The sequence below is a fragment of the Cynara cardunculus genome, assembly GCF_001531365.2.
Source record: "Cynara cardunculus var. scolymus isolate 2C chromosome LG 5, CcrdV1, whole genome shotgun sequence".
Taxonomy (NCBI): domain Eukaryota; kingdom Viridiplantae; phylum Streptophyta; class Magnoliopsida; order Asterales; family Asteraceae; genus Cynara; species Cynara cardunculus.
In genome coordinates, this window is record NC_037532.1 from 34,004,524 (window position 1) to 34,015,296 (window position 10,773).

At 33.5% G+C, this 10,773-nt stretch overlaps 1 protein-coding gene across 1 annotated transcript; it reads right to left on the reverse strand.

Moving 5' to 3' along the window:
• Window positions 1–3,930: 3,930 nt before the first annotated feature.
• LOC112512256 (CDPK-related protein kinase-like) lies at window positions 3,931–10,773 on the reverse strand. The gene is made up of 11 exons (XM_025118132.1): window positions 10,243–10,773; window positions 8,566–8,696; window positions 8,170–8,211; window positions 7,983–8,091; window positions 7,438–7,516; window positions 6,249–6,545; window positions 6,056–6,168; window positions 5,504–5,611; window positions 5,355–5,417; window positions 4,650–4,817; window positions 3,931–4,354 (listed from the first exon to the last, which is right to left on the reverse strand). The coding sequence occupies exons 1-11, from the start codon at window positions 10,771–10,773 to the stop codon at window positions 4,214–4,216; spliced, it is 1,782 nt and encodes a 593-aa protein (XP_024973900.1). The 3' UTR covers window positions 3,931–4,213.

The window sequence follows — 10,773 nt, forward strand, 5'->3', positions numbered from 1 at the left end:
ATATATATATATATATATATATATATATATATATATATATATATAACATGGAATCTTCCCACTAGTGCGACTTGGACCCTTCCACTTGCACTTTGATTTTCTCTCAAGGTAACTTGACTATAAATACTAGTCCTTTCCTTTTCTCCATTCTCAAGCCCCATGCTAAAAACATAAGTGATCTCTCTACCCTTTTTTCTCCCTCCCCCCTCTCTCTAGTTTTCAACATTTCTAGCTTGTACTAAAATGGCAAAGAGTAACTATGGTTTGGGATATTGTCTGATTCTATTCATTTTGTTACTGGTTGCAAGTGAGTTCGAGTCATGTGTCGAAGGGAGACGTTTGAATCCCAAAAAGAGCTTGGCGAAAGTAGAAACGATCAAGTCTCAAAAGGCCTCATTCGGTTTACGAAAGACACCATCAGTAGAAGTGGTAACAAGTAAGATGGAAAAGGCCGAAGACTTCAGGCCTACTGCACCAGGACACAGTCCTGGCGTGGGTCATTCTATTCATAACTAGTTTCTTCTTTTACTTGTGTATATTCGTAATGAATCAATTGTAATTACTGATGGTTTCTCTATTGTATTCAAGTTCAAATAATTTATATCATTTATCAACAGCGACTTTCTTTAAGCGAATAACCACTAACTAGACTCTGTGAAACATGGGTGTTAGTTAACAAATAATTACGAAAATGGAGATGAAATTTTGAAAGTATGTACAAAAGGTATGGTTGTAAAAGATGAACTTTTGAAACAGTAATTGGTGCAACGGTATCTGATAACCTAACATTTTTAAAGATCAGTAGTTCTCACTTTGGTCATCAAAGATGAGAAGTCTGTATAAATTTTATTATTTAAATATAAATATTATATATATACTTAAAAAAAGTAAATTTTATGAGATAAACTTGTATATAAAACACAAAGCATTGTTAAAAATATATATAGACATGATAATTTTTGTTAATTAAATATAAAAAAGTGATCCACTTTTCAATGAATAGTAGTAATTAAATATGGCATTGCATCTTTTCAACATAGAACATATAAACCCAATCAAACTTCTCTTTATTTTATTTTATAATTATTATTAGTAATTTAATATTAATTAGTATAATGATTATTTATTTATTTGTTGTTATCTAACAACTAACGAGACAGTTATTTTTGTCGTTTATAAAAATACGACAAAAATAACATAAATAAAACAAATCTTTGTGAAATTAATGATTTAATATTTCTCCGTTATTTTTGTGTGATTATCGACGAATATAAAATAATCGTTTATTTATTTATTTTAATTACTATTTCTTACAGTCATCTGTAATTCTTTGTCATTTTTTTTGTTTTTAGATCATCTATAAGTCATTTGTCGAAAATCGTTGACGAAAAAAGTACGTCAGTGAATTTCATTATTGATAGTCTGTTGTCCAATAATGTGACGAGATATACAACTAATTTAATGTACGTCAAACTGTGACTAATCAAATTATAACGAAACCCAGAACAAAAATACAGCAATGATCAATTATGTATTTGAATTTGTATTAGTGCATGGTTATATTATATGAAGTATTACATATGAAATAAGGTCGATGAGTAATCAACTCGATTATAGAGGACATATGGCATATTTGGAGAAAACTTCGTTTTGGTGAAATTATAACGTCAATACGATAGGTTGTATTTTATGAAAGTGTAGTCTATCTTCGATAAAAATATCAATAAAAGATAGATTTATATATGGAGATGGTCGTATGACAAACACTGATGATAAGATTTACAGTATTCAATACAATGTGGTATTTAAGCATATCTGAATTAAGATTTATCGTAAATAGATTTCGAACATGAGCATATGACAGGACTTTTTGGACTAGTGCAAACCTAGATATTACGCGTGGGAATTATTCAATGGATAAGAACGTCGGGGAATTTAATCAAGAATATGTTAAGTTTAATAGGGGATTTTGAATATTAACATAACTCTCTAAGGCTATCACGTCAAGGTGAGTTTCATGTGTTTTATTAAAATGGGATACACGTGGACAGTGTGTAGTGTGATTTCAATATTTTTAAGGCGATATACACGTTACGTGCTTGATAGTTTTTCAATTGGTTAGCATGTAATGCATGAAAACGATGTTTTACTATGATGAAACCAGTTTACAAAGATTATTAGAAATAGATTTGAAAAACAAATTCAATCCTGATTTATTAAGGATTATCATAATGGCTACAGATAATATTACCTTTTTTAACTTAATCTAATAATGTTTCATTTTATCCATTTACTAAATAAGGTATATGTAACCACAAGGGTTGTGTCTGATTGGTTTGAGCTTAGTTTCAAAAGTCAAAAGTATCTGGAGGTTCAAATGCAGTGACTCCGGACTATCTGCAAAACAGATGGTTGCTCTGGGATTAATCCGCTCACATAACGAGTTGGATATCCAGGTTAATAAAAAAAAAGGTATATGCTTCATATTGCTTGTCCTTTTATCGCAAATTAGTTTGTGAACGTATGAAGAGTTTTGTGCAATAATATATTTATGAAAAAGGCACCTAATTATTTAATTAGAATCAAAGGAATATAGGATGTGCAATATTCTAAAAGAACAAAAGTAAAGTGTGCCCAAAAAGTAATGATTTGGGGCCAATGTGATGGTTAAGTTGAAAAGTAATAAGGTTTTAAAACTTTACACCTAACTTTAATTCTTTTGAGTTTTGGCACTTTATTTTACATATCGACAAAATTTGGTCAAAATGATTTAATTTTAAGTGGGTTTTTAGAAATGCTAATTAGGTCTTTGTCGTGGCTCCTAGACAAAATGTCGTGGGTTTTTCTCTCTTTTTTATTTCAAGGTTTGTGCTTTTTTTTTAATTTTTATGAGGTCAGAAATATATATATATATATATATTATAAAAAATTTGATAAAAACTCTTAAAAATCATTTTTTATGCATAAAATATTGTTTATTAATGCATATTACATAAAATTCAAGATTGCAAGTAGATTGTACGTAAGTATAACTTGTTAAAGCTCCATATTTGAATTCGTGTAACAAACTGCAGATAAAAATAATCAAATACAGGAAAAACATCTCATTTTAAATATAAAAAATCTAAAATATAATAGAATAATCATTGAGTTTTAACAGAATACTTAATTATTATCTTTATAAAATATAATATTATTAAACCAAAGATAAATTATTTCGTTATTAAACTTAAATTAAATTATAATAAAATAAATTAATTAATGAAATTACATAAAAAATGAGAACCTATAAATAGTTGATTTGATATTAACATTGATATATTTTTTTTTCAAATTTATATTTTATTCAAGAATAAAGTCATTATTGTTTTCTTAAAAACACATAAAATCGTATTATAACATCGACAGAGACAAATAATGAAATAAAACATTAAAATCGAGATGCGTCTCGCTGAATTGCACGAGTACTCTTCTAGTATATATTAAAAGAAAATAAAAATGATAGAATGTATTTTATTTGTTAGTCATCGTGTGCCGTTTGTTTATTTGTGTTTTTGTTTATTTCTGTTTCTATTCTTACGATAACGGTTAATGTTGTACTCTTTTCAATATATTTAATGTCTTTCAAAAAGAATAATATTGTTTTTTGATTCTTTTACTAATTATATCCCAATTAACAATCGCTACAACGAAGATAGTTGATTGTTTAATTGTATGGTGTAGATGAAGTTGCATTGGTTGCAATATTTAAGAGGGTTGCATTTGATTATCCCTCTATATATATTTATATATAGGATTGGATTCACATGAGACCGGCATATTTCCATGAGACCACTTTTTTACACTTGAAACTTCACAGCAAAACATTGTGAAAGTAAAAAAAAATCAAACAGTTACTACACCAAAGTTCAAAAAACAATTTGCCTTTTGAATTCAAATCCCACATTTGAAATGAAATTCAAAAACCAGAATGTTTGTATTGGAACATGAAACATTTGATGCCAATTGCATACATCTTCTTTCTTGCTCAATCTGTCACAAAATCAGCTATAAATAACACAAATTTTTACTTCTCTCACCTGCAAATCCAAACACAAAGTACTAAATTTTACAGATTTACAGTGGGAAGAAACACCAATGGGATCTTCTCCTTCACACAAACATGCAGCAGTTTTAACTGCCCGGTCCGTCCGGCAATTTGTTTGATGGTTCGCTAACGGGCTTTGGCAAGGGTCCGACTCGATACACCATGCAACAATTTCACAAACCCGAGGAAACTCAGCTTTCCATCGGTGTGCCTAATCCAATCATGCAATACTGAATGAACCGAAACCGATGGGCCGAGGCCAAGTTCCTGAAAATTCCCCAAAAATTAATCGGTCAAGATTCAAGAAAACGGATTCTGGTTTTGGAAAACCAATTCAATTCGAGTTTTTTTTCAACATTTGTAAGACGGGTTTTCAAGAGAAAGTGATAAAGATGGAGGCTTCATGCACACCGTTACAACAAAATCGGATGTACAAGACGTCAAATATGTCTAAATGTCTTAATCGACTATTTTATAGCACTTTTACGTCCTATAAAGCCGATTTTGTTCAAAATATGTGAAGAAACGTTAAACCAAGGAAGAAAATCAAAGTCTAACTTACAGAAGCTAGTTCTTCAATCATGATGGGCCTATTTCCGTCTTTATCAAATAGTTCATACGCACAACGTGCATGTTGCTCCCATCTATCAAGAGCTTCGAGCTGATGGACACTTATGGCAGCTGCACAAAACTCATCAAACTCCATTCTTCTGTACTGAAGTGCATTAAGCTGCATATGGGTGATGTTCTAATCATCTAAATGTCCAAGGAGAACAATATGTAACCACGAGACAGTTCATTTAGGAACCATAAATATTTTAAGAACCAACTATTCATGACGAAAATACCTAAATATTTATGAATAGCATTCATCATGAATAGAGATGCACAAAAAAGCCTAAGCCTAAAGCCCGGTCCAAAAAGGCACATGCACAGCCTTAAAGCCCGATCAAGCCAACTTTTTAAGGCCCACCAAGCCCAAAATAGTCCTATAAGCCCAAAAAAACCCGACCTGGAAAAGCCTGATCAGACCCTCTTTCAGCCTCAAAGCCTGGTTAGGCCGGGCCTAAGCCCAAAAAAGCCTGGGCCGTGTGCATTATGCATTTGCATTATTTATGATATTCATATGAATATATATAATTCACTATGAATATATGATTCATTATGAATATATAATTTATGAATAGTTGGTTCTCACAGTTCTGAGATGAATATGCCTCTATGTAAACAAATGATAAGTCTATAGTTCGTTCATAAATGATCATACCGAATTTAGGAAATCATGGACACGTGATTCTTTCATGGCATCTGTAGAATGCTTCATCAAAGCCTGACCAGTTCATAAGAAGTCAAGATCGACATTTTAAACAAATAATGTTCGATAGACTGAAAAAAAAAAGTGTAACCGTTACCAACCACTTTGATATTCTCCATGCTTATGGATCCGTTTTTGGTTGGTTCTAACAAAGAAAATTGTTCCTTTAGATAAAACAACTCGTCTGTAGTCAATGTCTTCACTAACGCCTGAAAATGAGACGAAAAACCGCTATAAAAAGGGATTAGTTGCATAGGTGTCTCCGGTACACAAGACAGTATGAGACAGGACAGAACAGAAAAATAATTGTCTCATGTTTGGCAAGACATTAGACTGGGACATGATATAAGTTGGACAAAAATAATCCTGGCCCACCAAAATAGGTGGAACAAGAATCAAGAAAGACCAAACTGGTAAGTTACTAAACTACCCATTATCAGTCACAAATTGCAGGGATTAGTCTGGCCATAGCCTCGAAGACCCTTCAAATAAAAATAGGTGAGACAAAAATCAGGGAGATGAGACAAGATTGGCAAATTACTAAACTACACATGTCAAAGCTAAAACCCTAAAACCTTCCATGATTTTTTCATCCACCTACCTCACTCTCGCCCGTCTAATCCCTAACGCACATGACAATTTAGAGAACATACCCGTAGAGCAGCTTTACGAAGAGCCGATGAACGCATATACCCCTTCATGTGTCTCAGTATCGAGACATCAAGTGGCACTTTCACTTCATTACTATTTTGAATCCATGGATGACCTACAATATTACATTCGAATCATTATACCAATAAGAATCAAAGCTTTTGAACACTATACAATAAACAGGGAGACATGTACCCAACGCTTGAGCAGCCGTCATTCTTTTCCTAGGATCCTTGTTTAATAAACGTTTGACAAAATCTTTGGCCTCGGAGGATAATGTAGGCCACGGTACTTCATCGAAACTTGGATGAGCTTTTAAAACAGCTCGAAAGATCCCGGATTCAGTTCGTGCCCAAAAAGGCCGGCTTCCGCACAAAAGAATATATGCTATAACACCAATACTCCATACATCGGCCTCGGTACTATATGACCTATGTAGAACTTCGGGTGCCACATAGTATGCACTTCCGACAATGTCATTAAGCCTTTCGTCTACATAAAAATTGACATAAGAATTCACAAAGATAGAGATAATGGGAACAACATAAATGTATATATACAAGGGAAAGTTCAAATGATAACCATAAATATTTTGAAAACAGTGAGAACCAATATATGTAATTGCATATATATGCAGAAGTAGGTTCATACGAGAATGGTACATATTTAAGAAAATACGAGGATGGCCAAAATAAGTACAAAAACACATGTGATTTTACATTAACCACCAATAAAATGTGGGGGCGATCCTATGGCCGCGTGGCAAGGTCGTGTGAATCACATGTGATTTTGTACGTGATGTTAGTGTAAAATCACATGTGATTCGGTCATTCTCTTATTTTCTTAAATAGGTACCATTCTCGTATGAACCCGACTCTATATATGCATTGATGCATATACACTATCAAAATATGTATCTGTCAATTAGTATATTCATCAATATATATATACTATATATGCAAGTAGGGTTGGGTTCCGGTGAAAAGGGAAGTTATAGTAAGAAGCCTAAGAAGAGATCTCCATCCTTGGATCAATCCTAATTGAATGTCAACACTATTGAGGTGCATCGAGATGCACCCGATCAATTTCCTTCTAAAGTGCAATTCATGGGTGGGCATGAGATTAAAAGTGATCAAGGGTTCGGATCTCTTCTTACTCTTCTCACGGTAACTTCCCTTCTCCACACGATCCTTCGCCTATGCAAGTATATATGCACTGATGCATATACACTATCAACATATGTATCTATCAATTAGTATATTCATCAATGCATACATGTATATGTACTATGTATGCACTGGTTCTTATTGTTTTCAAAATATTTATGGTTCTCATTTAAACCTTTTGCTACATATATACGATATATATATAATATGGAAAGTACCTGGCTTCACAAAATCCGACAAGCCAAAATCTATGGCCTTTAGTTGTGAGTTTTCATCCTTGGATGTAAATAAGAAATTCTGATTCATCAACGGACAATCGTTAATTGGTGACTTACAAATTAGGGAAAAAGTAGAGAGAAATAACTTGTTACACGACTTTATTATCGTTGTATGAAGGTTCCATGCCAAAATTCTTAATTACTCATTGTGTCCAATACAAAATTGAACTTCTCTCGAGATATTTAAGATACCCTTCAATTAGGACCCGAATCAATACAATGATTGTACTCCTGTCCCAAAATAAGTATCCAGTTTTAAAAGTAAGTGCCTACTCCTATTCTACCCTTAAGTATGAGATGGATAAGTCGTTACTCCCTCTATTATGAAGGGTAAAACTGTCATTTACTTGATTAAAAAGTGTAATAATTATAAATTTCTGAAACTGTATCTTTATCATTGTGGACATTTATTTTGGGACCGTGGGAGTATCTTGAACTACATACATTTTGCGCTATCTACTTGTTTAAGCTTGTAGATGTCTCACCTCCGGCTTCAAGTCGCGGTGCACCACACCTTGAAGATGACAAAATGCAACGACATTCAGTATTTGTATCAACACAACTTTAGCATCGTCTTCAGTGTATTTCCCGCCCCTTCAAAAAAAGTTCCAACTAAACATTTTCAGGAATTCCTTATTGATGAACAACAAATGAAAGGAATCGACATGATACCTCGAAAGTATTCTATCCAAGAGTTCCCCTCCTTCACATAACCTGAAAATATGTCGTATAAACAAGAAAGAAAGCATAAAATCAATTAGATCGCCACTCCCATCATCTTAATCCCCAAGCCTACTAAAAGCAAATACTCCTCCGTCCCAAAATAACTGTCCACGATGAAAAATGCACAGTTTTAAAAATGTGTAATCATTACACTTTTTAATTTTACCTTAAATAATAGAAAAAATAATGAATTTCTCTATCTCATAACTAATGGTAGAATTTGGAAAGTGGACACCTGTTCTGAGACAAACTAAAAATAGAAATGTGGACGTTTAGTTTGGGACTGACGGAGTACTTGTTAAAGTCTCTTTTAGAAAATAAAAGAAATTTAACTTCAATGCTTACTCCATTACAACATAGACGTTATCATGGTCTTCGTATGCATCGTAAAACTTCACCAAGTTGTTATGTCCCGTTAAAGCTCTTAATATCTTGACCTCCCTTCTCACATCCTCAATTGCTATGGCGGTTGTCATCTGAGGGAAAAAGTTAAACTTCAAACCAAGTACTTTGAAAACCTCAGGGTTTACAAATTATATATAGACGTTGATAGCATATATATATATATATATATATATATATATATATATATATATATATAGACGAAGGATCGTGTGAGAATAGGAGTTACATGAGAAGCGTAAGAAGGGATTTGGACCCTTGATCACTTTTAATCTCATCCCCACCCTACGCATCGCTCTTGATACAAGAATTGTTCTAGTGCATCTCATTAGCATTGATCTTCCATTAAGATTGATCCAAGGGTGGAGATACCTTCTTACCCTTCTCACCATAACTTTCATTCTCACCGGAACCCAACCCTATACATGTATATATATATATGTGTGTGTGTATATGTATATGTATATATATCAAACATGGTGCAATGCAACTATGCCACTCCCTATGTTCCATGAAAATTGAAAAAAATTCTTTTCTTGCCCAAACTAAATGTCCATAACGCAAAGGCCACATAGTTTTAGAAATGTGTAACTATTACACTTCTTAATTAACTAAATGACAACTTTACCCGAACTAATAGAGGGAGTATTGAATTTCTCCATCTCATAATTAAGGGTAGAAATAGAAAGTAGGGCACTAACTTTTGAAAGTAGACACTTATTTTGGAACGAAAGGAGTATTTGCCACCATCATGTTCACAAATCAAGTATTTGTTGGATATGAAACATGATTTGGACTACAGAAATGAGGTCTACACCTTCAAAATTAAAATACAACTTCAAAAATGTCATAAAAATCCGCTATATTCTTTGGGGCAGAGGACAGGTCAGCGTACATCCAACATTTCAGACCCTACCTCCAAGTTAGACATAGTAGGTGTGTTTGGTTTCAAAACGTCACAACAACCATGACACTTAAAAATGATGATTCATGGTCTTATCCTCTTTTGAGGTCTAGTTTTCTCGTCATACAAAATATAATAATCCGAGCATTCCTCATTGACGCTAGCATATTGTAAGCAACATACATACAATCTTCAATCTTTAGTTCCCACCATTAATATAAACAGTGTGATGATCTATTCATTGATGCCCACAAGATTCTTCTTTTGTTTCCGTTAAATGGCCCACAAGATTCTTTCTTCGTCATTCGTTAAAGGGTACTTTAGGTATTTCACAACCTTCCCCAAACCATTATCAAATAAAAAGTTGCAACTTTCATGAGATAGATGGGATGTATTCTCTCCATATAGAGCAATCCATATGAACCCAAAATGATACCAATTTACTGTCGTTTTCTTTCTATCTGTTTCGAATATATCAATTTCTCGATAAATTTACTAAAATCAGTTCCTACCACAATATAATTGAAGAAAATTCATATTAGTCAACAGGTCAACAACAGAACCAGATGTTGATGTTCATATGATTGAATTCAAATCCCAATATCAGATCTGAATGCAAAATGATGAATCAAATCATATGTTTGATCAAATTTAAGCACTAATTAACATATTAATCATCAAAATTAATCAAAAAAAATGAGTTTGAATTAGCAAACCTTTGACTTTGGAATAACTTTGACTGCAACTTCTTGACCCTTGAATTCCCCTTTCTTGAACTTAGCTTTACAAGTATGCCCAAAATGCCCTCTTCCTACTTCTTCGCCAAGCTCGTATTTGTTCCCAAAATGCTTCGAAAACCCGAAACTTTTATCCAATCCCGTATTTCTTTCTACATCGTTCGCCTCCGGTATCGCCACCGCGTTTGGCTTGACGGAGCCATGCCGCCGTGCCAACGCCTTAATGTGTTTCGCCGGAGACGGTGGCGGAAACGGCCGCTTGAAAAACCTTCTGGGTGTAGAATTAGAGCTGGCATTCGGCGCCGGAGATGATTTCTTTGAAAAGAGATAGTGAGCTGGACTTGGACTGTAAAAAGGGAACAATGGAGTTTTCTTCCCTACCTCAATTTCATCTTTCTTGCTAATCGTTTCCCTTGACGCTCCATCACCACCGTCTTTCACCGGAATATTCGTGTCCAGATCACCGGAAAATTCAGTTTTCGTGGAGGGTTTGGAGCTACAAACGCCCAT